The following is a 26,405-nucleotide window of genomic DNA, read 5'->3' on the forward strand; positions in this document are numbered from 1 at the left end:
AATCTGTGTATTATATTATATTATATTATGTTATACTGCTAAAGAAAAAAGAAAAAAAGAAAATCTAAGGATTGCCGGTTTCTCTTCAAAATCACTGTGTGATTATGCTACTGGTACATTCGATTCACACAAGGAAGTGCTGTTGCGATATTGTGACGTCACGTCGGCGAGTGACGTCAGACAGGAACCAGTGGTTAGGGATCCTGACAAATCAAGATGGCGTCCTACGCCGAAGCAGGAAAGATATTTCACAATAAAAAGTAATTTGAAGAACGTTCACTTTTGAGTGCCATTTTCAACACGACGTGGTTTGGATTTCGAAGGAAAAGGACGGAGCAGATCCAGGTGAGAAGAGAGTGTGTTCACATGAGGACTCCGTTTACCTTCAGGGGCGGTGTCAGCGGAGACAGCAGCCTGTCTTGTCCACCTACAACAGCGTTTGAGCCAGGCCACAGCCGAGGCTAATCATGTTGCTCTCATATATTAGCCAGTGACTAGTGGCGAAGATCGGCGAATTAAGTAATTATACACTGAATTTATCACAAAAACAACGAATACCATATATGTATATTCACTGTAAGTGCATTTAGCTAACAGTGATCAAAGATAGTTGTAGCTTAGCTTATTGCTAATTGACGCTTTTACTATTAAAGTAACACTTTGCCGGTGAGCACAATTTTAACACTGCGTGTACCGCGATAAATACGGCAAACGTGACTATCTGGAGCTTTTATATGCCATTTTAACGTTAACCTTTGTGTTGTTGCGAACCTTTTGCTATCGTTTTCCGTCGAACGGCTTGGACTCAACGAAACCAACCAAGTTTTCTTATGATGTTGTGATTGTCAGTGGAATATTACATTCTAGCTAGTCTCGGCTCTGCTGTAAGTTAGCCGCGGTGGTTTGGCTGTTATATAAATTCTCAGTATCTTTAATGTGCTCTTAGTATCATGAGCTTCTATCTTCGTTAGCCACTGAACAATTTACATTTAGCTGTAGAAACGTGAGATAGTGATCCACTCTGATCATGTGTGGCCACTTTCCATACATGATCGAAGGAGACACGACGCTGAAGATGGCATTTAGATACTCGGCTTCTTGTGTTTTGTTTGTTTTACATCTTTGTTGTTTTACATCTTTTACTGACGTTAAAATACGTGGATTTAAACGGAAAACTTTTTGTTTGTAAAAAAAAGATTGCAATAGAGTGATATTTTGCACACCCAGAGCACATTTAAGCTATATTAACAAAACCTCGACCTTGTCAAATCTGGACGAATTTATCAGAGAGGTCACAGAGTCTTTAAGATTTCTGATTTGTGAACCCTTTTTTCTATTTGTGAAAATCAAATAAAGGGATATTTAACTGTTTCCACTCAACTGCCGACCAGGAAGCTACAAACCTGGATGCCAACTACAAACTGGTATCAAGAGGCCTCAGGCTGTATAGGGGTGCAGACCTTTTGAGGCCTTTTCTGACCTGACCCGATTGTGATGTGTACCACAGCTTTTTATATCACAGTTTATGTAGCAATTGGTAATAATGACATGTTTTTAAATTCTGTCAGGGTAAAAATCCACCTCAACTCAGCCACAATATATTGTAGTAGTGAATTTAAATGTCTAAAATCTATGGCTATATTAATTTCTTAATGAATTCAAGCAGATAATTAAAGTAGAATATTAAGCTTCAGTTGCCGTTTGCTAATCTGTAGCTAACCTGTTTCAAACATAGCTGTGCTTTGTACCTATGCACTCCTGTGAATCAAAACCTTTAAAAGCTAAGCAAACGTTTAGAGTAGTCTACAGTTGTTTTGAGTTTGATTTGATACAGTGTTTGTTGATAATTCAGGCAGTTGGCAGAGCTGAAGGGAGTGTCCAGGGTGAACAGGATTAGAAATTAGCACAGCTCAGGTTGAACAGTTTGGAAATAAAGTAAGAGAGTCTGTCAAAGTTGAGATGGTTTGGTCACATGCAGAAGGATTGTGATTACATTGGAGGAAGGATGTTGAAGATGGAGCTGCTGGGCAGTAGGAAAAGAGAAAGGCCACAGAGGAGGTTCATGAATATTGTGAAGGAGGACATGGTGTAACAGAAGAGGGCACAAGGGAGAGGACAAATGGAGGCAGATGATCTGCTGTGGCCACCCCTAAAGGGAAAAGCCCAAAGCAGAAGAATGTGGCGTAATTAAATTCTGCTTGTTGTAGTTTACAGAGCTTCCTACGAATAAATCAACCTGTTTCTGTTGATGAGTTACTTATCAGCTACTTTTCTACAAAACATGATGGTTTTACGCCACACAGATTAAAGTCCTTTATCAACAGAGGGGAACACAGTGGAGTCTCTTTGTTGATAATGTCAGGCATTGTTGCACAGCATGACCAAATAATGGGATTATGTGATCTGAGATGCAGAGCAGTACAGGAATGTACAAAGCCAGTGGGCTAGAGAAGAGTTACAGTTTGAATAAAAAGGTACTTTTTGCACAACAGTGTGATAAAGTGTGCTTGATTTTATGCTTTCATTAACTGAACTGTAGTTAGGGATGAGCTGATATGATATTCAGTGTTAGTATCAGTCTGGTACTGTCCAAAATCACTGGATCGAATATCAGATAGATACAAATGTAAAATTCTATATATCACACAGACTGTGAAAATGTAATTATAAAGCAGCAACAGCATTTTAGCTGAGTCATGTTGTGGGCTGTTTATTTCTTCTTCGTTGGAGAAGAATATTTGCGACACACTTCGAGAGTTATGTCTTTGGAATAGCTTGAAATGGCTTCTTAACAGCGTTATAGTTGAAAACGTCGAAAATTACAGACTCATATCGTGGTTATGCCACCTCTAAGGTACATCTTATCATTATACTGTAGACTCACCGAAGGATTGTATTTATCACTCATTCGAAAGAAATTGGAAACTGCAGTCCATTAGTAACAAAGCAGTCTTTGTGGATGTAACTGTTCGAGTCCAACAGTATGTGCTCTCTCTTACACATGCTCTTGTTGCAACAAATCCTTCAATGTGCTAAATTTATGACATAAAAAAGATTTTGTCCTTTGATAATTTCACATCAGTGGACCAAAGCCAGCTGTTGGTGTTTTTGGTGTGCTGCAGTCTGTTATTCATAGAACAAGTATAGGGAATCTCCAGATCAGTATAGACATTATACAAGCCCAAGTTTTACTTTATCAGTCAAAACATAGCTGCATTTCTGCTGTTAACTAATATTGTCCACAGATCTGTTTTTAGAGTCTCTAAATGGCTGCGAAGAAGTCTGGATCAGATGCATACAACAATGGTGAGGACCAGTTTATTTTAACACTTTGTTTTTCTGTTTGACAACACTGGATGTTTGAGTTGTGAGTGTGTGTGTGTAAGTAAGATCTTTCTCTCGTTATCCAACTTGAGTGTACTTTGTTTTGGTGCACAGGTCCCATCAGCTACCTTGATGATGTTCCCTTCAAGGTTAATGAAAAATTTCGCTGCCCAGCCAAAGTGGGCCTGCCTGTTGGTTTCTGCCTTCCTGACAGTGGCTCTCTGCTGGCAGACTCTCGGGTATGTTATATTTTTCTATGGCACACTGACCTAAATATTATTCTGCCGATCATTATGGACTCTGCCCTCTGTCCTGCAGTCTATTGAATCCAGCAGAGGCACCATTACTGTGGTGGCATCTCCCTGTAAAATGTTCTATCATAACTTGTCTTTGTGCTTAGCACAGTTTATATCCATATTTATTTAAATGTTTATTAATGTTACAGTCAACAGTCATTTACATGGGCAGCATGAGTCACTGTGACCACTGCAGTGATGGGAGCTCTGCTCGATGGTGGAACATAAATTGGTTGCTAGAATTGTTTAAGATTATATTCATTATTTGTATGGCTTGTTGCATTCAAAGCTGTGTCACATAACTGTTGGTGATTTTTGTTGTTCTTGTTCTGCCTCTGTTTGGTCCTGATGAACACTGCGTCTGCCATCTGAACCATCCTGGTTTTTTGACGAGTAGAGTCACTTCTTTGTGTTTTCAGTCATACTCTTGAAATAAAACGAATCACTTCCTCTGTGCAGTGTGGGAATGGTGCCAGGCAACACAAGGTCTCTAAACACGTTTTGACGAGCGTTGTGTGGAGCTTAATCAGCATTTGACAATTATTTGAATCTAATGGACATTTCGATTTAAGTTGGAAAGGTATCTCTATGCTTATGATGTGTGCTGAGAATTTATTTCAGTTGTTGAATAGCTTCTTTTTTTTTCTTTTCTTTTTTTACAAATCACAGGAACTTCAAATTGTATTCAGTTCATGTCATACAAGACAGATTATCTGTTGAATTTGAATTGTAGTATAATGCAACTTAATGATTGTTCCTTTTCTGTGTCTATTACCACGGTCTCAACAGTATGACTTTTCTCTTGAGAAACGGAGTGTGCTGTGGGGACTTGAGCTGGCTGAGGCCAGAGCAGCACAGGCCAGAGCAGAAGAGGCAGCAGCCAAGCACGAGGCAGAGAGCAACGAGCGTTTGGCTCAGGCTAAGGCCCAGGACATTGATGGTGGTGGAGGAAAGAAAGCTAGATCTGCTGCAGACGACCAGGAACTTCCACCACCTGCCCTGAACCCCGTCCTGGCGGGGCTGAGCCATAACGCCATACTCACTCCACTGCCTGCACCCAGCCTCGGCCCCAGGAAAGCCCAGCCTAGCATTCCTCAGCTGCACAGCCTCAACCTAGCTGACTTTGAGCGAGAAGAGGACCCATTTGACAAGTTGGAGCTTAAAACTTTGGACGATAAGGAGGAGCTCAGGAACATTCTCCAGAGCCAGCCTCAACCTCAGCCTCCTCCGTCTGTGTCCTCACCAGAGGTTTCTCAGATAGGGTCTCGTGGAAACAGCCCGTCTCCTCCCAGCAGCAACACCAGCTTCCCAGCCAAACCAGGCTTTGCCCACAAACCTAATGGTTTGGTTGCTTTGTTGGACATGGACAAGGTTGGGCATCATGGGAGAGTGGGATTTGACACAGATGAGCGGCCCTGTAACATCCGCTCTCTGACTTTTCCTAAGCTCTCTGATTCTGCAGACCCAGAGCCACCGAAGTACAGCCCACTATCTGTACCCTTCCCCACTGCCAGAGAGAACCTCCCGAATGGCAGCCCACCGACCATAACCAAGACCCAAGTTATTGTTGGCCCCGAGCCACCGAGCCACAGCACACTGAAACCGGTGAGTAATTGTGTTGTTATTGTTGTGTTGTTGTGTGAGAATAAAACCATGTAAATAAGAAACTGCATTGCCTTTTTATAATTAGGCTAACCCAGGGTCAGGTACTGCTGCTCTGCCATGTGGTGGTGCCCTGCTCAGCATGACCCCCAGTGAGCGTCAGTGTGTGGAAACCCTTGTCGGAATGGGCTACTCCTATGAGGGTGTCCTACGTGCCATGCAGAGACAAGGGCAGAACGTGGAGCAGGTGCGAATCCCTCTCATTCTAATACACAGAAATCTGCTTTCCTGACATTCTCACTCTGTCGATTATTTTCATGCTTATTTGTTTGGTCCATAAAATGTTGATCAGTGTTTCCTAAACATTGAAAGGATTAAGTTGTTGACTGAATGTCTTGTTTTGTCCACAAAGCAATTTTTTATGATTTCTTGGTTTTATTTATTTATGTTTAGGTACTGACAAATAGTCGGCACTGACTGCACTGTGTGCCTGCCAAGGTCTGACATCTTAAAACGACACAGTGTGGTTTTTAACCTTCAAATAATGTCTCCCAAGCTTATTTTGATGGTATATCAACTTATAATAATACAGTACCAACTGTGGGGGGACCCAAGAGCAAATCTCACATTGTGTTACTTTAGGAACAAGTTTTTGCCGCTTTATGTCACAGTTGGACAGACTTAAGTGCTGCCCCCATCACTTAAGTTTTAATGTTATTTAATGACTTTGGTGTTCGAAACCCTGTGTTCAGATCATCCCCAGTGACACAATCTTGACAAATGAAGCAGCTCCAGTTAAAAACAGATTTTTCTCTATGAATGTTGAGAGAGTGACAACTTCATAAACTTCACTTTATAGTCAGAAATGGCTGTCTAATGGTGAGGAAACACAAAAGACAAACATTTCCTTAAGATATTGTAGATTTAAGGAGGCATAGATTTTATTAAACGAGTCTGAGCCTTTTGTTAAGTGACTAAAATCCCACTACCATGGCTACCGTGTCTTCAGTAAGATTGATGCTCCGTGCAGGGGGTTTGCAGAGAACAGTCGACACCAAGTGTCAGTAGCTCGTATCTCCAAACTTAAAAAAATCACAAATATCATTAAGCTGTTGTATTTATACTATTGTCACTTGGTTAATGTCTGTAAAGTTGTAGATAGTGGAGCCACATGGATGACACGAGGGCAGCAATGCATCCCAAAAAATATTAAACATGTCTTTCAGAGAGTGAATCTGTAAACTTTATGTTGATCTTTTGTGATGTTGAGTTGAGCCTTGTTCATATGATGTCAAAACAGAAGTATTACAGTATTATTGTTATTGGATTCATTGTTTGTTGAAGGTACTGGATTATCTTCTTTTATCTGGACGTCTGTGTGAGCGCGGCTTTGATGCAAGTGCAGTGGAGGAGTGTTTAGACATGTACCAGTGCTCAGAAGAAAAGGTCTGTATAATCTGTTTATTCATTATTAACATCTCTTCATTACCCTGTTGTCTCTTGGGAAACATGTGAGCCTGCAGATCTATGGTGTAGAACCGAGGACAGTTTAGTTTGTTTGTGTCCTCCACTTTCACTTCAAAACAACATGACATCACTGTCGTCTACTGATCACTTAAAAATGTCTGATGGCAATTGCAGGATTTATATTTTTAACTTATCTTAAGGTTTAGAGTTTTCAATTCCGTACAGCCCTGGGTCTGAGATTATGTTCAGTGTAAATGTTTAAAATGATTGTTTTATTTTCTTCTCATCCTTCAGGCTTTGCAGTTTCTTGAGCTTATGTCAAGATTTGGTGAAATGGGATTTGAGCGGGACGCCATCAAAGAGGTGCTGCTGGTCCACAACAATGATCAAGACAAGGCTCTTGAGGACCTGATGGCTCGTGCTGCAGCCAGTTGAGTCAAGCCTACCAAAGCCCAGCCGAGGGCTTTCTCCCCCTGCAGCCACCCTACAGCCCCTTTTCCTTCTGCCTACTCTATCACAACATGCCCTGACTTTGCTTTGGCTGTGGAAGAGGCAGCTGGGGAAAAAAGATCTGTTTATCTCTGTGCTAAAATGTTTTGTGTCTCAGCACTTCCTAAAGACTTTGTGCCTACAGTGGAGGGTCAAGGTGTCAAGCATCTTTTGTTCAAAGAAATCCTGAGATTTGACTCTAGGATTTGGTAATGCTAGATATTCAAAAATGCAAAGTGACTTGGATGGAGTTGGTTAAAGAAGTGGACTGTGGTGTCTTGATGCTGTCCTTATTTGCTTCCACTTGGAAGTGTTTATCTAACTGCTGGCTACGCTTCTGGACTGAATGGGGAGCTGGTGACGGCGATTGCATCACAGAAAGTCCAGTCTGAAATTTGAAAACTCCCAAACTGTGAAGCTGCCATCTTCCTCTGCTTCGAGCAGACTTGGTAAGTGGTGGTGGTGGGGGGGAAATATGTGGTCTTAAAGAGGCCATCTTCAAAATGAACCAACTAACATAATAAATAAAATAATATAAAGTTTGAAAAAAAAAAGAGGAAGAGAGAAAAGTCACAGTCACCAGATGGAGAACCAACTCTGTGGAAGTGCCCGCTCTGCTCTGGTGCCCTGCATCTACTTTCTGTTCATCTTTGTTCTGTTCTTTTGTTCATCACTGACTGTTTTTCTATTCATTTGAGCACTTTTTCACATGAGGTGTAAGCTTCACATTCTTTACTTTCTGTTTATGAAACTTACACAATCAATCCTCAGGCCCTGGCCACATTGGGTGTGTGAGCAGCTCGTCTGCAATGCAGAACAACTTGCTTTTTCTTTTTATGCATCAGATTGGGGGCAGCTGTGACTCAATGTAGAGTGGGTTCATCTTTGGTCTGCTGACCTGAAAGTGGGGCATCCGTAGCCGACCTGCTGATTTGCACGAGAGCAGGATGTGACAAAACTAGTGTAAAGCTATTTGATGACCAGGAGTAGATAGAAACTATAAATTGTTATTATGGTTATTTTCCATTAGATCAGCCACATTGCTCATAAGAGATGTGTGTCTGTTTCGCCTTACTTGAACAGTGTGGCTGCTCTAATCTGAACAACACTGCTCTAGATAGTGATAATTAGATGTGTTTATTTTCTCCGGTAAGCTGCACAGTTCACAACAAAAACAGTGACCACAGTTTCAACATCTACATCTGCCAAATGTTACAAACTTAACACTTAAGTTAGGGCTAATAATATATAATAATATTATATTAATTTATTATATATTAATATTAATTAACATGTATAATAATACTAATGATTATTTTCGTCATCGATTAATACCTTTATTTTTTTGGTACTCAAAAATTAGTTTTGTCCACAAACCAAAATTACTCTGTTTCAGTGATTTCTTTGTTTTACGAAACTGAAAATATTCACATTAAAGAAGCTGTAAAATCACATTCCAGAACGCCAGCTTCATTCTCAAGAATATTAAAAATTATACTTTTTATGGCAGAGTTGAAAGGTAAAGCCCTCAGTAAAGCTTAGCAGCAGTTCCAAGACAGCAGATCAGTAACCATCACTCATTGTTCACACATCCAGTGTGGACACGGCCTCAGTCATTATTACTCAGAACAAAAGAGAAACTACTGCCCCAGTGTGTGCTTTGACCTGCACTACTCTGGCCTGTTTGTGTGGGAGAGATTTGGGAGGTTCCTCTGTTTGGAGGAAATAAAAAATATCCCATAATCCACATACATACTCCATCCAATCTGAGGTGTCGCATTATATACAGTTGCACACACAATTGACTAATGTCCTTATTTAAAACAGTACACTGACACTTTTGTTTAAAGATTGATATAATTATGAAGAAAGTGATACGTCTGATTGTCGTGGATTTCTGGGCAGGAGTGAGTGGTTTAACACAAAATAGAAGTGAGGATTGTTGTTTTTTTGCATCCTCATCACTGTGCAATAGAAATATTTCATACTTTGTGACTTTTGTTTGGAATTCCCTCAAGTAATTGTTAAGAGGTAAGAAATTGTGTTCAGTCCATGCTGGGGATGTGGAAGTGAGGTTTATTGATTTCTACCCTTTATTCACTGTTATTGTACTTCACCACCACATTTAATGAAACATGCCTTTGATTCATTGACTTGCATTCACTTTTTTTCAAAAAGTTGATTTACTATATGCCAAAAGTTTTGCAGTGTGTTAATGAAGCTCCTGAGTTTCACATGTTTAAAGTCATCACTGGAGAAGATGGCAGAAAAAAACCAACCAAAAAACTGGTGTGATTTACAACAATGCTTTTGTTTTGACATATTTATATATGGTGTGTTTTATTGTCTACAGACAGATTTGTCATTTGACGGAAAATATGAGCAAATATTCAATACCATGACATCCCATATGTGTTAATATTTTTGTGTGCATGTGTGTGTCATGGTATTACTTGTTTGGTAAATGTCAGGGTTTTGAATCCTCTTGATTTCCAGTGATAAGGAAGAACATCCCACTTACAGATCAACATAGTGCTGGTGTCATTCTTAACACAAGTGGAGTTTTGTCAACCCCACATAAAGCTGTGTCATTCTTTTGCCTCAATAGCTCTGACAACCACGGAGGTTGTGCTGGTTTTGGATCTTCTGCATCGACATATGGAGTCCTACAAAGTTCTCAATATTTAAAGGTTCAGTTTAAATATCCACCACAATTTAATTCACAAAGTAGTGAATTAAGTAAGTGTTCTTCTCTGAAGCACTCTTGAATGATCTGGATCTGCATGATGACTGTATGTGTGAGTGTGAGTTTATCTCTGTGTGTTGGCCATGTGATGGACTGGTAACCTGTCCAGGGTGTACCCTGCCTTTCACTCTATGTCAGCTGGGATTGGCTTCAGCTCCCTGTGACCCCGATGTGGAGGATAAAGCAGTAAAAATCTTCATTATTCAATGGCCCTCTTTGCCGAGGCCCCCCAGAAACCCTAGAAACCCCTATGTTTACAGTTCAGCAACTTAAAACACATAAAAATGTGTTACACATACACAGAAGACCATCCAATTAGACATTTAATAGAACAGAAAATAAGTGTATTTGTCTACTTTATCAATTGGGGATACTGCAATGGAACAATCAATACAATAACAAATATAAAAGCTACAAGTAAAAAACATAATTCAGAATTATTACTGAGAATCAAATGTACATAATTTGTTAACCGCATGAAATAATATGCAAATCAATGTTATGAAACGATGTGTATGTCAATTGAACTGACATCTGTAAAGATAATTACATTCAGAATGGGCAACTGGGAAAAGAGCAACGTCATCCTCACGTCGACGTGCACGGGCCCGCATGACGTTCGCGTTCACGTTCGACCTTGTTTTTGTTGTTTAATTTTTGAGTGCGGCTGCGCGCTACTCAATGCTTTCGCCGTTGCTGACACGACCTGGCAGCAAAAATAGTGTCAATCACAGTGGATTTGCGTGCTAACTGTTTCGATTTTCGACCGGGGAGCTCAGGAGAAGAACTAACGATAGAAACGATCACCTTAGCCAGCGACCAACCGACCTCTCCCGTATGTGATCGCCCTCTTCGTCGACGGACGCTACCAGCGAGGGCCAAGGGACAAAATAGCAAAACGCCATTATATGATCAAGTGTCCAGCGTCACTTTTCACCTCCATGTGGGTGAGGGAGTTGTGTGTGTCAGATTATGGCGAGAAAAACAGTTAGCAGGAAAAGGAAGGCAGGAGAGCCCAAGGACCAACAACAGGTAGGCGGAAACCGGTGCTGATCCTCGTTCTGGCTAGATAGCCAGAATGCTAACAAACAGTATGCTAGCATATTTAGCTGATGTACTCCACGTCAGATGCCAAATATATATGGTATTTCAATACATTGACTATTAATTTGCATCCTTACTGTGCAATTACGGTTTCATTGTGTTCATAAGAGACTCGTGTCTGTACGTACATGCTGTGGGTCGATTTGAATGTCGGTGGCCGCTAATGTTAGCTTGACGTTAGCCAACGGTAGTCCCGTTATCAACACGACAGCTAACGTTTGCCAAGGGTTATTATCCATTGTGAGCAAGATAAAATCATCTTTTTTTGTAGGTAGATGGCACTGACAGTCCATTGTTTGGCCGGGATGGTGACCTGTCACCACCAAGTAACTAAACAAAGAAGTGTAATACCACGGTTAAAACTGAATTTCCCATAAATGTACCAATTACGGAGAAAATATGTACCCTTTACCCTGCTAGCTGCTGTTATCGTTAGCTCACGGCTGTACTCTGATTTAGCTAACTTATTTTACCGTCCTTAGAGGATAATGAATGAGACATTCGATTTATTGACACAAAGCATACTTCATTATACGGAGCTGATGGGAGTGCAGTCTGTCAAAATATATCAGTATACTGACAAACAACATCAATGGGTGTCAGATTATATTGAACCCCATCCACATCAGCAACATTATTTTCAGTTAAAAACAAGTAAACAACATAGTCACATTCACATTTCTTGAATCTATTGTCTCAGGATGATATCACTATGAATGTGTACATATGCTCAGATGGAATGAATGACCTATTTATTTCTAGATTATCAGTATGACCTGACAAAATAGGAATATTCTGGGAATATTAACAGATTTGTCTTTTGTCGGATTTCACTCATTTTATTCTGTTGAATTGATTAAAAATGTAATTGTGTTAATAGAAGTGTGTAGGTTGAGCAAATTTGACATTTATTTTCCATAAAAGGTCCAAAGTGTAACATTTAGGTGAAATTATCTTCATTGATTTTTACTCAGCCCATGCACTGTAATTTATGTGTTTGACTGGTGTTCATGGTTAGTATCTAACAGAGACGATGTGAGGTCTAATGTCTCCATGTTTGAATCTACATCTCCACTATTGACATGATATATAATATATATATGTTGTCCTGTAGTCATTACTGATACTGATGCAGCCGAGGGAGATGTTCACAGACAGTCACAGTGTGTGGTTTAGATCTGTGTCTTTGTCTCAGCGCTAATACTCCTGTGATCCGCTAAGTCTTAAATCCATACCGTCAACCTACAGATGTCCACAGTCTAGCAAAGGATGAGCTACCATATGCAAATAGAGCAAAGAAAGAAAGAAAATATATTATGTGTAAATATGCCATTGGTAGGTAAATCAATTAAATTTGAATTGTATCAATTTTTCTCAACAAATATAAAAAAATGGATAAGGAGATAGAGAAAGTGTCTCTTTTCCAGCCTCAATGACCACTCAAAACCGCTTTATGCTACAGTTTTGCCATTCACATGTTCATACAGCACATCTGCACTGCCTTTTCTATCACACCTCTTTCATATGCTAGTGGAGCAGGGAATTGAACCCAGATCTCGATTTTGGATATCAATGGTATATAAATAAATAAAATAAAATAAAGCTAAAGAGGAATAATGACTCTTAGTTTTTTTACTTTTCAGAAACATATTTAATACATGATGTGTAAGAAACAACGAACTAATCAACTCTCAATAATAGTCAAATTCGGCTGTACACCAAATAATCAGGCTTAAAGTGGAATGTCTGTCAAGTGAGTTGTCTTTTATAAGTTTATGTCAATTCCATGTATTTTTTATTGAATATTTAAATTCATCTCATAATATTTAAATGAATGCCTCAATATTACAAATTGATTATCTATTAGATCTACAATAGATAGCAATTAAAGAGCAATTTCTTTAAAACCAGGAAAGGACGTCAATAACATGATGGATGGTATCTAATGTCTAAGAAAAGATTGGATTCACCCCCATTTTATGTAACCCTATTGGAGTTAAATATGTTCTGTGTGAAAAATTATAAATGATAATTTAGTTATCTGATCCATTTTGATTTTATTTATGTTAATTATAGTATTTTATTACATATTTGACTTGATACAAGACTTTTGCTGTGTTCTTATAGAGACTTATGGCTCATAATCAGAATCAGAATACTTTTATTATCCCAAAATTGTTTTAACTAAAATTGTTATTGTTATATTCTAAATTGTTATAACCCTATTTCCCTCTGTTTCCATCAGCTGGGCTGGTGTCAGGTGCCACACAAGCGGAGCCATGTTTCTTGTTCGTCCCGCCATGCCCAGCCGTGGTGGTGCAGTCGCCAGTCTGTGGTATGTGCTCTCCGTGGGCGGGAGTTCAGACCTCAGCAGCAACATGAGCTGCAGCTCCAGCGGAGCCTACGGGGCTTTGCAGCGGGACGGCTCCCGGGTATCCTGAAGGAGAAGGAGTTCTCTCTGGGCAGACTCAACAAGGTGTTTGCTTCACAGTGGCTCAACCACCGGCAGGTTGTGTGTGGGACCAAGTGCAACACGGTGAGTTGCCAATCCATTACTAACTTGTGTTTATTAGTCAGGTATTCCAACGTGCAATATGGAAAAAAATCTTATCACAATTTTTTTTATTCGACTCAATATCTGCATATATATCACAATATAATTTAAGGCTGCATCTAACGATCATCATAATCAATTAAACAGTTTTACTCAATTTATCGATATGTTGATATGTACTACGCCCTCACAGTTGTGCTCTATCATAGTGAACAATAACTTATCTAATCTATATTTGACCATATCCAACTCTTTGTCCACGATCAAGATTAAAAAAAAAAAATTTGGTTTGGGTTGTCACATGTTGCCTTAACAGTGATAATTAAGGTTTTTCTTACATGAAAACATGGCTGCCAGCAAGGACACAAGGAATTAACAGTTTTTGCAAGTTAACAAAAGACTAGCCTAATAAAATCTATATGTGCTTAAGTCTACAATATCTTAATATATTTCATCCTTTTCTATGTCATCACACATAACAAATTTACATCAAATTCCATAGAGATAATCACTTTCTGAAGCTGGTTCACAGCACGGACACTGACAGTCAGTGCCTCATATGACCACACTTAAAAAAACTGAGCTGTCCATTTAACATAAGTATTTCCATTACATGAGCTTAAACTGTGTATTTCGTTTAGATTTATTTTCAACAGCAGTGCTGTTTTGCCTTGTCAGCATTTTATACACTTAATTCTATACAAGCCTTTGAATATGTCTAAAAGAAGCTTCTCATTTTCGTAAGTGATTCCACCTAATTTACTGAGCCCCTCCAAAGTCACAACCTTCTGTCTCTTCCTCACCAATCTGTTTAATAGACTCATCTGAATATTAAAATGTATTTGAACTACACGGATATTTGTATGAAGGACAAGTATATGAGGTATCACTACAGTGCACATGCTCTGTTGTAGTAACTAACAAAGGATCTTCGTCGTTGGACTGCCTTTAACTTTGATTCTGGCACTCCCAAAGATTCTCAATGGGGTTAATGTCTGGACTCTGTGGTGGCAAATCCATGTGTGAAAATGATGTCTCATGCTCCCTGAACCACTCAGAATATCAGAATATTCAGGTAGTCAGCTGACCTCATTCTTTGGGCACAGAATGTTGCTGAACCTAGACCTGACCAACTGCAGCAACCCCAGATCCCCCACAGGTTTGAAGAGTAGGCACTAGGCATGATGGGTGCATCACTTCATCTGCCTCTCTTCTTACCCTGACTTTTTTTTGGCCAGGGAGTGTAATTTGCTTCAACAGCTGCTTTATTTTCCTTTAATAACAAGGGCAGTGGACATGTTTTCTATATATCAATTGACCTCTGCTGCCACCCAATGACCATATTCTGCTTCATCTTTGGTGATGTTCCTATTTCAAGACTTTTCCATTATACACAGTTCCAGCACGACTCGACTCTGAATGGCTCGGCTCTACTTATTTTTTGTTTGTTTTTTTGCTCTTCCATTAGCGATGGTACCTGCTCTGGCAAGGTTCCAAGCGAGCTGAGCCGATATTGATTGTGACGTTGACAGACTGATTAGCTGAGTGCACTGGAAGAGTCATGACGCCTGAAACAGAAATCAAATGCCAAACTGTAGATCAGTTAAAAAGACTTAAAAATCCTGAAGACATGTGTTAATCAACGCATAGCAGGGACATTTCACAGAGGAGTCTGGTGTATTTTGTGACCACACTGCTGAAAGCCGGCAATTGGTAGCGGCGAGCCAAATCACAACCCCTTTCGTCATATATGTCATGCAGGAAGTACTGAACGATTCTGTGAACAAATGAATAAACTGGGTCTACTGATTCAGTACACCGAAAAGAAATGCTTTACAAGTCACTAGTCCGTAGTCTGTGTTTGTCACATATAAAACGATGTCACGGCAGTTGACTCCGCCCCAGTTCAGGAGTGGGTGGAAAAATACCAATAATAAACCGAGTAGCGTCGAGCCAAGCCAAGTTGTGCTGGAACTGTATCATGGAAAAGCGCCATAACATCACAGCCTTTGATGGTAGTCACGGCACATTTGTAAAGAGTTCCTTAAAATATTCAGTTGTTTATTTTTTTGTTTCAAGTACAGCCCACTATGCCAGGATTTCTCTTCATTTATACTCCTGGACATGTCGGGCTAATCTTATGTCTTTCCATGTGTCACCTGCAGCTTTTTGTAGCAGATGTCCTGACGGGGCAGATAACCCGTATTCCCATGCTGAAGGACAGGGAATGTCACTGTTCAGGCTCCACAGCTGTGGGTGCTATGGTGGCGTGTCGACACTACTACCCGACTGGAGGTTCTCGATCACGAATGGACCAGCAGGGCTGTGGAATCCATGCTATTGAACTCAATCCCTCCAGAACACTGCTCGCTACCGGAGGAGACAACCCCAACAGCTTGGCCATCTACCAGCTGCCCACACTGGATCCTGTCTGTGTTGGAGATGTAAGTCAGTCGATATAAAATTATATTATCAATCTTTTTTGTCGATTGAAGAACGGCATGCCTGCACCTACAGTAGGACCCACCAATGTGTTGTCAAAATCTGCCTGGTTTGGGCTGGTTGGAGCTGCCTCACATAACAGTGCCCTCCTATAGTATACCCAAAGCTGTGTCATTCACACATTATTCAGGCACATCAGGTTGGTTTGTTATTCATATTAATAGCAGATGCTCCTGTTACAGCTTATAATACGATCATCTGATCGAAAACAAGTTTTGATGTGCGTGTCGTATATTTGCATTTTAACAACAATACTGAGCTCCGACTTCAAATGAACACAAACGTAACATAGACTAACAACATTAATGAAAACTAGGCCCAGAAGAAGATATGAGGTCAATAAGAGGTTTGTGGTGCTTTGTCATGTGGTCATCTCAGAAGTAACTACTGTACGTCTGTTCACCTCCATCATGTCCTGCAACTCTCTATTGGCCGCTAAATAATCCATCTGTTTGTTGTTCATAAGCGCTAGAGAAAGTTTGCGACTACACGCTGTGTCTTCTTCTTCCGTAACATTTCTGTAGCATAGCAGAAGTGAGATCAGTGTCAGCATGACCAGAAGCATCTGTCTTAACAGCCACAATTTAGTTCTTCTGTAATGTGTTTTTTCTGGTCTATTATGGTTCAATGATGAAGACGCAGCTTCTCGAAGCAGCAGTAGTAACAGTGAGGAGCCTCGGAGCAGCGGCTGCATATTAAGTAGCCATGTGTTTCTTCTGTGACGTGCAGCTGATTGATTGTCCGAAAAAATAACAAAAGCACTGGAATGTGATATCACCACACCACAACTAGGCATCGGTTCAAAGCACTCAAACAACCCTAATTCAGACCCACAATACTGTGATTTGACACATGCAGTGGCTTCTTTAGGATTTCAACTGTAAAAAAACTTTGTTCACCATGTAGCATGAAGCACGTGATCTGTTTTGCTTTTACATTGTAGTCATTTGTTTTTGTTTGTTTTAGGACGGCCACAATGACTGGATCTTTTCTATAGCATGGATCAGCGACAACATGGCAGTTTCTGGTGAGTCTGTTTGAATGAGTATTAGACACATTTTCTGAGTCCGAGTCAAAGCTGTCCAAACTTAAATGTATAGACCTCTGGGAAAGGGCACTTTCAACACATACCTACTGAAGTAGGGATGGAAATTTCAAATACGGTGATAAAAATCACTAATAAATTGAAATAATTTCACCAAGATTTACATTCATTCTATTATGTATTCAAATAAATCATAATCCAAAACCTTACAAAACAGAATTAAATCCAGTTTAAAAAGACATCAAAACTGTGTAGTGTTAATAATAATCGCCCATATAAAACATTGGATAAATAATTTGAATGTTTAAATAAAAACAGGAGTCATAAGCATATTACATCAATAACAATACAATTAAACGTTTGGATACAGCAGCTTTTACCTGATTGTTGAGTTTAGTGAGTCCAGTTTTGTAGTGAGGCACAGCAGTCTTCATCAGCCTCTCCACTATTTTGAATGGCATCATATCCTCTGCCATGAAGAAGGAAATGGCCCCATTTAGGTCAATGGATTTTTGTGATGAAAGCACTTTTTTTAAGGTGGTTTTCACACCTAATAGTCTCCGCGAGACACGGTACGATTGGGGATTTGGTGCGATTGGGGGTTGCAACATTCAGCCGCTCCAAGTTTGCTTTCACACTTTCGCACTTTTGAATAACATATTCCCCTCCTCGCCTGAGGCGGCGCTGCATCAAGAATTACAGAAGGAGGAGACAGGACAACAATGAACAAGAGAACTGGCTCATCCGTTAATGCAGGACAACTTCTGTTGCCTCCACATCAGAGCAAAACGCGAAGCTGCATCAAATCCTGTTGTCTTTGTGTTTACCCACAATGTCTTGCATTGTAGTCCACTTCCTGCATTTGGTTCTTTGGTGCGGATCAGAGTCCGGTTGTACATTCACAACTCCCCGAACGAACCGGACTTTCCGAGCAAACAAACTAGGATTCGATTAAGAAGGGCTGGTGTGAATGCACCCTAAATGCTTCCATTAGTGTTTGCGTTACAGAGGTAGAATGTGATGGACCAGTGGAGCCTCTCTGTGGAAAGAAGAATATAAAAAGTAGGACTGGGGCAATTTACAATTTATAAGCGGTTCACATAACGAGCCAAATCACAGCTCAGCTTCATTCAATTTTCCACATTCTGGTCCATTTACATCAGTGACCACAGTAAGTAAGACACTGAGATACTTAACTTAAGAATAATTGACATCCATAACTAATAGATAAAGGGTCTTAGCAGTCATATAATCATATTGTGTGTGTATTTGATTTTGTAGGCTCCAGAGATGGCTCCATGGGCCTGTGGGAGGTGACGGAGGAAGTAATGAGTCAGGCTGAAAGGAGTCAGACAGAGGAAGCAGTACCCTCCTACGCCCACATCTCCCACCGTGCCCTCAAGGACATCCCAAAGGAGTGTACCAATCCGTACAATTGTAAAGTCCGTGCCCTGGCATTCAACAACAACCATAAAGTAAGGCGCCGTCTGACACAGCCGTTGGGACATAGTGATGTAGTTCAGTTCAAGAATAAAATGTGTTATACCAGGTTAGATCTTTTTTTGTAATCGAATTATGTTACAAAAACATGTTACTAAAGTTAAACTCAACTTCCATTGTTTTGGAGGGAGAGCTTTGACAAGAGGAGGTGAGATGTAATGATTGCAGCTGTTGTTAATAGGCATGAGGAGAGTTTTTCTGTCATTTTTTGATTTATTTTGACTGAAATAAGAGTGATTGATGGTATTATCTGGAAATATTTAAATATACTTCAAGCTTTATAAACAATTGACATCATTTTTTTCCTTGCATTTTACTTAGAGAACCATTTGTTAACATTATATTAACATTTTAAGGTAGAAATCAGTGATGTTAATTAAGTAAGGACTGAGAAGATGAAGTCCCCTATTTGTGGCGATTCAAAATAAATCACTAGGAAATTAAGTATATACAGTATGTATATGTATGTATTTCTATCCACATACTTCATCTGTGGTGCTTGTCTCTGCTTCTTAACTTCCCATGCTGTGTTTCCTCCTTCAGGAACTAGGTGCTGTGTCTTTGGATGGCTATTTTCACCTCTGGAAAGCTGAGCAAAGTTTGTGTAAGGTAATGCGTATGCTTTTTATATTATTTGCCTCTATTTTCTTTTTTACTTAAGTATTTTTCTAGTATGTTTTAGCAATGTACACCTATTTGTCTATACGAGTATTGCAAGTCTCTGAGTTTTATGTTTTAAGGACTGTAAGTTGTGCTGTAATGTTACACCAAAAGCAGAGATGTAACTATAACTGAAACAGAGACAGAATGAACTGAGCCAGAGGAAAGAAAGGGAAATTGTGTCTGTCTGTTTACGTTTAGTGCTGTTTCCATGTGAATATTTGGTGACTTTACAGAGTCACGGCCACTTTATTTTCTTTCTTTTAAAAAAAAAAAAGTGATTGTATTTACTACAAGAATGAGCTGTGGGTGTTCAGTGCAGCAGGCTGTGTGTGGAACAATCACTGATCTGTTTTGTTTATTCAAGTAAAAAAAGGTTTTGTTTTCTTTTTTCACCCCGTGTGTGAAATCTGTAAAGACAGGACGTGTTCTTGTGACTTACTTTAGTTACTTTTCATTGAGAGTATTTGGTAACTCTGTTAAACAATCTCCAAAAACAAGACAATGAATGACAGCGCAAGAGAAAGCTGAGAATATGACATCATCGCTTTCCTAAAGTATCGTATTCACCTTCTACTTGGAAAGGCAAGGCCGTACTCTGTCCCTGTTAAAACTACAATGTGTGAGGTTAGGTATTTTCTTTTTTGTGTTATTATTCTGTGTATTTGTGTGTGGCTCTGTCAAACCTGACTGAGGGCCCGAACACATGAAAACAAGTTCATGAGAATCTTCTAAAGTTTTTATCATCCAGGGTTTTGAAAGCGCTAAAATGCTATTTTTGAAAAAATGGGTTCCAGAGTGAGAAATGTGCGTGGCTGTATGCACATGCTCTACATCCCCTCCATTTTTGGTGTGTTTCTGTAGCAGCGTTACAGCACCACATACAGGCCTGGCATATGTACTACAGTGTTTAGATTTGTTCCGGGGAGTTTTGTGTGGATGAAGACATTTGTTGAAATGATAACTCGTTTACGGGAAATTATTTAAAGGCGACAATGAAAAGATCATATCAGGAAATTTCTGTTCTGTGTGGATAAGGCCTGAGGGAGTTTGTGTGTATACAGCAGCAGCACAGTGGTAGGCGGGGGAAAGACGCATTTACAAGAGGAAGCTGTCTTGACATAAAACAAATGACTTCCTGTGTGCAGTGTGGGAATGTCACCAGGCAAGACAAGCTCTAAACACCGCTATACTGAGAAACACAGTCATGTGGAGCCGATAGACTTCATTAAATTTGTGGGAATCTATATGACAATGGTTTGAATGAAACTGATAGTCATTTATATATAGGTATGCACTTCAGCTTGAACTAAACCAATGAAAAATGCTTAATATTCATTCTGTGATGCAGCTTCCCTATTTACCTTGTGCTAGTATAATGTATTCCACTAACATTTATAAAGGAGCTCCACTGTGGAGTCTCTCTGGACAGCTGTGACATTTTTATTCTCGTGCTCAAACAATACAAAGGAGCACTGTTCCTCACATTCATTTCTTTAGTGTTGATGCCTAAAACCAACTTCATTTTATGCGTTTCTTTCCCCAGATATTGTCCACTAAGCTACTTTACTGCAAAGAGAACGTGTGTTTGGCTTATGGACAGGACTGGTCAGTGTACGCTGTAGGGTCTCAGGCCCACGTCTCCTTTCTGGATCCACGGCAACCGACACACAACATCAAGTCAGTCAGCTCCAGAGAGAGAGGAAGTGGTGAGTGAGCTGTAACGATTCTCGGTTCAGGGGCACTTTTGTCAGCAGTTACTATGTGACAGTGACTCATACACAAACGTCAGAGAACCTTAACTGTGGCTTTTAGTCAGAAAGAGTGCTGGTGGGGGTATTCTGGTGTTTGAGGGGACCCTTTTCTCAGCTGCATCACGCATGCTCCCTCTCATGTGCTCGACCATTCACACACACACTGAACTGTGCCTTTCTCTCTCTTTCTTGTTTGACCACTCTCTCAATACGAGCACACGCACTCAACTCTAGGGATGGGTACCGAAACCCGGCACCAAATGGGCCCTGGTGCAAAATGTTGAAGTACCTCAAATCTCATCAATAAGCGATGACGTGCTGAAAACGGTATTTCTCAGAAAAAAATTATCCGTTCACATGATAAGATATCTGAGTGTGTCTCCAGCTGTGTCTCAATAGTCAAGGCTACATTCTCCAAGAGTGCATTGGTCACAGCCCTCCACGATGTGGGCTGTCCCAATTGTCACACAGACCGTCAGCTTCTTCTCATGCGGCCAATGTTTGCCCATTTTTGAAGGCTGTATTTGTGTCCTTCACAGGTGAGGCTATCCCATAAGTCTTAGGTCTCAGAGACATTTAAGGGACATTTTGTCTCTCAGTCTGAGAAAACATCGCACAATAGCGTCGTCTCTATTTCCTCCAGTATTACATAAAATATTAAGAAAAGAATTATACTTCACCAGAATTGACGTAAACAACGGTCGTTGTAAAGGTGGAAATACAAGCAATCTCACTAAACACTGCGCTAAAGTTCACCACGTTCTGACTGAATAATGCACGGTGCTTAGCCCCATGTCCCCATCCACCTCAGGTATGTTATGCTAGCATTGACCCACGATGAGTCACTTAAATTATACAACCATCAGTTAATAGTAGCCTTTAGTCAGTTATAATATGATGATGATGAACAGATAAATGTCATTCTTATTAAATTACTTACAGGTAAAATGAATGGCCATACAGAATTCAAGATTATGAATACACATTCATCCACATAGGCTCCATTTTAAAATGTAGCCCTTGAAAATAAAATAACTGCTTTAAAATAGCACAATTTCACTTCTCCTGAATGTTAATAATGAGAAGTTATTATTGTTGAATTATTTCTCTTTTAAAGAACCAATAAGAGTACCATTAAAGTCCCGGATCGGTGAGCAGTGTCGAAAAAAACTAGTATCATGGAAATCTTGATGCGATCCATCCTTACTCCATCTCTCCCACTGTCGTTCATCCACTCACTCAATACGAGCGCACACACACACACACACACACACACACACACACACACAGTCAGCTGTGATTTTGAAAAACACTGTGATATACAGTTTTGGTTCTACTGCCCAGGACTCATTGGAGAGTTGGTGTTTACTGTGGAGGATCTCCGCAACTAAGTGTGTTTGTGTGTTTGTGCAGGAATCCGTTCAGTGAGTTTCTATGAGCACATCGTGACAGTGGGCACCGGCCAAGGTTCCCTCCTCTTCTATGATATTCGGGCTCAGAGATTCCTGGAGAACCCCTTGAATCCTGTTGGAGGATACCGGAAGTGCCCAGGAGATGGCATCCTCAAGCTCACCACTGGGAAAGGCTGGCTGGTACTTTGTTTTTGTTGTTGTTCATAAACGTTCTCTTGGAGAGATTCTGACACATCTAGTAGCGTTGAAGACATGAAGTATTCAATGCAGGATTCCATTGTAGGGCTGCAGCTGTTTTTATTTGCATGACATATTAACAAATAATTTCATATAAATTTATATAACAAGACATGACTTTCACATTCACTAATTGAGGAAACAATCGACACATGACAGTGCTATGTGTACGACTGAAGTAGGAGTGTTTCTCCAAGTTGGAAATCCAAGTTCAGGGGGCATTCCTTACACATGAACCCCGGAGACTCACCAGTACGTAATCCTAACGTGTCCTGTCTTCTTTCCTTGCTTCCTAATGGTCAACTCTGTGATTGTTTCAGAATCACGATGAGACGTGGAGGAGTTACTTCTCAGACATTCATTCCTTCCCTAACGCCGTGTACACCCACTGTTACGACGACTCTGGCACCAAGCTGTTTGTCGCAGGCGGACCCCTCTGTTCTGGCCTGCACGGGAACTACGCGGGACTGTGGAGTTAACCTCTTTGTCTCCTCCACTGCCACCACATCCTCATCATCCAGTCCCCCGAGTTGGTTGCCCTCACATGTGGACTCAGGAACATGAATATTGTTCTTGTGTATATTTGTACCCTTCATTATCACATCCCCTCTTCTCTGCAGTTTATCCTTCATTTGAGTTTTTCCATGTCAAAATGTACAAACAATTAAGTAGTCATTTTCCAGAGCTGCACTGTGGAACTTAGTAGTATTGGAAATGATTAAGAATGAAGCTACATGTGTTCTCCTAATTTAAAAATATTTTCATCTAACCCACAAGGATTAGGTTATGGTCCTTTTTCTTTCTTCTTTTTTTTACACAATGATAGTATTTACTGCTGCTTTGTCTGTGATATGAGTGTCTTTGTGAAATATTTGTCAAATTCTCTCTCAGAAAAGTAATCTTTCTTCATTTTCTTACTGAAATAAATGGCAATAAATAAAAGCGAGGCAGAGAGGAGGAGGAGGAGGAGGAGGACTAAAGGTGGTGTACATGTTTAAGGACTGAAGCGGAGTGCAGGTTGAGGCCTGAGGCTTGGAGAGAGTTTAGTAGTTTGAACAGCCACAATCCTGTTCTACAACAATCAAAGAACTTCTCCCGTCTGAAGTCAAATGAAGAAGCCAATGAAAATGGGACTTTATGTTGATAAATCTCTCACTGAAACGATGTAAAGGTAAAACATTAAGATTGCTAAATGTGTTCTGCTTTGAATTAATCTCAACAAGTGCTTATTTTATGGTTTGACACAGCCTGGTACCCCTGATGATGATGATGGTGATGATGATCCAGCTCTTTTCTCCTATGCGTGTCACCTTTATTCAGTAGATCAGGGGTATTTATATTGGCTTCTTTTAAGTGATCTGTTGTCTTTTGTTTTCACTTTGGCTTGTGTTCCTGACCTTTTTGAACAGAATGTTTTCACATCCATTGTAGCCATTCTTGTCATTAGAGATTTCCCCTAAAGTGTGTGTGTGTGTGTGTTTAAGTAGCAGGTTAAGCGTCATCACATCAGATTGGGTAAAATGACAGAGAAGCCTTTAATGACTGGATTTAAGATCTGCAGTGGCTCACTTTCACCCTCTCATCCGAGCAACAAGGATGAAGAAGTAATGATTTGTCTGCAGGCACATTACATGTACTGTCACAGTTGTAAATCGTTCTCTCTCCCTCTTCTTTTTATATCAAGGAGTGAGTGATATGTGCTCTGCTCTTTGTTTGGTGGAAGCAGGGTTGACTTGAGTCCTGTATTTTTTTTGCCTTCCTCAAGTCTCTCTCTCTCTGTAGGTCTACTACAGCCGATCACAGTTTTCCCCTTTCAACAAGGAACTTCTCTGCGATGTTCATGATAATGGCAGATTGAAAATAGGAGACCCCAAATTACGACCACGCGTTGAACAACACTTTAAAAAGTGTATTTTATATATAAGCGTGTATATGTGTGTGTGTGTGTAAAATACATAAAAGACAATTGCATACATTTTTATGTATATGTCTGAGGAAGTATGTGGGTTAATGTGTCTATTTGGTGATGCCTTGTTTTTTTTATATATATATATATATATATATATATACATGCCTCATGAATGTTTTTACAAATGATTGAACCTGAGGATATTGTAAGATAAACACCTGAAAAAAATATTAAATCTTTAAAAAGAGTAAATAATAAAAATGTATATTGATGTAACATTTTCCGCCGCTGTGATTCACTGGGTCACTGTTTATAGAGATAGGGGTGGCGCGATAGCCCTGTTTTCTGTCCCCGATACTGACGATACCACAAACAAGCATCTTCTGATATCTGTCATTTTAGACCTTTTTAAACTATGAAGCTGTTAACACGTGTGTTCGGCATTTCAAGCTGTGGAACAAATACAGTGTGCTATAGTATTGGAACAGTGAGGCCAATTCCTTTATTTTTGCCATAGACTGAAAACATTTGGGTGTGACATCAAAAGGTAAGAATTTCAGCTTTTACTTCCAGGTATTTACAACTTAGATGACAGCACCTTTTGTTTGAACCCACCTCATGTTCATGCTCATGATCCCAAACATACAAGCTCATCTGTGAAACACGGTGGAGGTCATGTCATGATGGCTTATTCTGGCATGGGCTCGTTAATCTTCATTAATGATGTAACACATGATGGCAGCAGCACCATGAGCTCAGAAGTCCACAGAAACATTGTGTCTGCCAATTTAAAGATGATTGGGAGATCCTACATCATGCAGCAAGATAACAAGCCCAAACACACAAAGGAGTTGATCAGCAGGTTTTATACTGGCCAAGTCAATACCACACTTAAACCCTATAGAGTAGACATTTGACCTGCTAAAGAGGAGACTGAAGGGAGGAAACCCTTAAAACAAACAACAACCGACAGTCTGAAAGAGCATCACAGCAGAAGAATGCCAAAGTTTGGTGATGTCAGTATCTGTTCTAATACTTTTGCTCACATGAAAAATGGGTGGGTTCAAACAAAAGGTATCTTCTATGTTGTGTATCAGATCCAGGTGTAAATACCTCGAAGTAAAAGTGGAAATGTTCATCTTTTGGCCTCACTGTTCCAATACTGAGGACACTGTATACTTCCATAAAGAGAAAAAAGTAAACAGCCCACAACACAACTCAGCTAAAATGCTGTTGCTTATTTGAATTAATATTTTTACAGCCTGTGTCTAGTGAAACATGATATATGTAGGATTTTTTACAGACTGATACTGAGTATCGGTTTGACTACAGAAGCATTGTTTTTTGAGTAGGGGAAGTAAAATTTCATTAATTTATTTCATTAAATAAATGTTTAAATTCACATTTAAGTCCATATTCATTTGACTGCTTGTGCTGATTGATAATAGCCATGTGCATTAATATAGGCAGGCGAGGACACAATGCCTCATGATACATCAAATCATTGATACGATGAAGTGAATAATAATAATAATAATGACAATAATATTGAGATTGACCCCTTTCAAATGTCAGGGTTGAATAACGTGATTGAGGGGCCTTATTAAGATATCACCAGTGTTGTTTGGCTTCACGGCCCCATTCAAATACTGGGATGACTAGGCTTGCTAAGATATACCCAGATCACTGTGAAGCATTTAATTGGTACCTTCACACACTGTGGACATGCCCACTGTGAACAAAACTCTGCTCTGGCTGTGATTGTAGCTGCTGCCCCTATGACTGGCCTTTTTTTGGCATTATA

General features: G+C 39.9%; 2 protein-coding genes across 3 annotated transcripts; both read left to right on the forward strand.

The window, feature by feature from the left end:
* The first annotated feature begins 168 nt into the window (after positions 1–168).
* On the forward strand, positions 169–7,697 carry ubap1 (ubiquitin associated protein 1). 2 transcript variants are annotated; one of them, XM_044024598.1, is made up of 7 exons: positions 169–345; positions 3,246–3,306; positions 3,439–3,563; positions 4,410–5,225; positions 5,311–5,469; positions 6,567–6,668; positions 6,984–7,697. In XM_044024598.1, the coding sequence occupies exons 2-7, from the start codon at positions 3,267–3,269 to the stop codon at positions 7,122–7,124; spliced, it is 1,383 nt and encodes a 460-aa protein (XP_043880533.1). In that variant the 5' UTR covers positions 169–345; positions 3,246–3,266; the 3' UTR covers positions 7,125–7,697. The 2 variants fall into 2 exon arrangements, with proteins under 2 accessions (XP_043880533.1, XP_043880534.1); XM_044024599.1 differs by having other exon boundaries at positions 3,258–3,306.
* Positions 7,698–10,548: 2,851 nt separating this feature from the next.
* dcaf12 (DDB1 and CUL4 associated factor 12) lies at positions 10,549–25,092 on the forward strand. The gene is made up of 9 exons (XM_044024536.1): positions 10,549–10,956; positions 13,274–13,564; positions 15,748–16,026; positions 17,051–17,111; positions 18,411–18,604; positions 19,173–19,238; positions 20,836–20,998; positions 22,457–22,635; positions 23,013–25,092. The coding sequence occupies exons 1-9, from the start codon at positions 10,897–10,899 to the stop codon at positions 23,169–23,171; spliced, it is 1,452 nt and encodes a 483-aa protein (XP_043880471.1). The 5' UTR covers positions 10,549–10,896; the 3' UTR covers positions 23,172–25,092.
* The last annotated feature ends 1,313 nt before the right edge of the window (positions 25,093–26,405 follow it).

Source organism: Solea senegalensis, linkage group LG4, assembly GCF_019176455.1.
Source record: "Solea senegalensis isolate Sse05_10M linkage group LG4, IFAPA_SoseM_1, whole genome shotgun sequence".
NCBI lineage: Eukaryota > Metazoa > Chordata > Actinopteri > Pleuronectiformes > Soleidae > Solea > Solea senegalensis.

Excerpts from the sequence above, each read along its gene's own strand:
- dcaf12 (XM_044024536.1), top strand. The coding sequence starts at position 10,897 with ATGGCGAGAAAAACAGTTAGCAGGAAAAGGAAGGCAGGAGAGCCCAAG. Across the intron at positions 20,999-22,456 it reads CTCCAGAGAGAGAGGAAGTG|GAATCCGTTCAGTGAGTTTC; the intron begins GTGAGTGAGCTG and ends GTGTTTGTGCAG. Across the intron at positions 22,636-23,012 it reads CCACTGGGAAAGGCTGGCTG|AATCACGATGAGACGTGGAG; the intron begins GTACTTTGTTTT and ends TGATTGTTTCAG.
- ubap1 (XM_044024598.1), top strand. The coding sequence starts at position 3,267 with ATGGCTGCGAAGAAGTCTGGATCAGATGCATACAACAATG. Across the intron at positions 3,564-4,409 it reads CTCTGCTGGCAGACTCTCGG|TATGACTTTTCTCTTGAGAA; the intron begins GTATGTTATATT and ends CGGTCTCAACAG. Across the intron at positions 5,470-6,566 it reads AAGGGCAGAACGTGGAGCAG|GTACTGGATTATCTTCTTTT; the intron begins GTGCGAATCCCT and ends TGTTTGTTGAAG.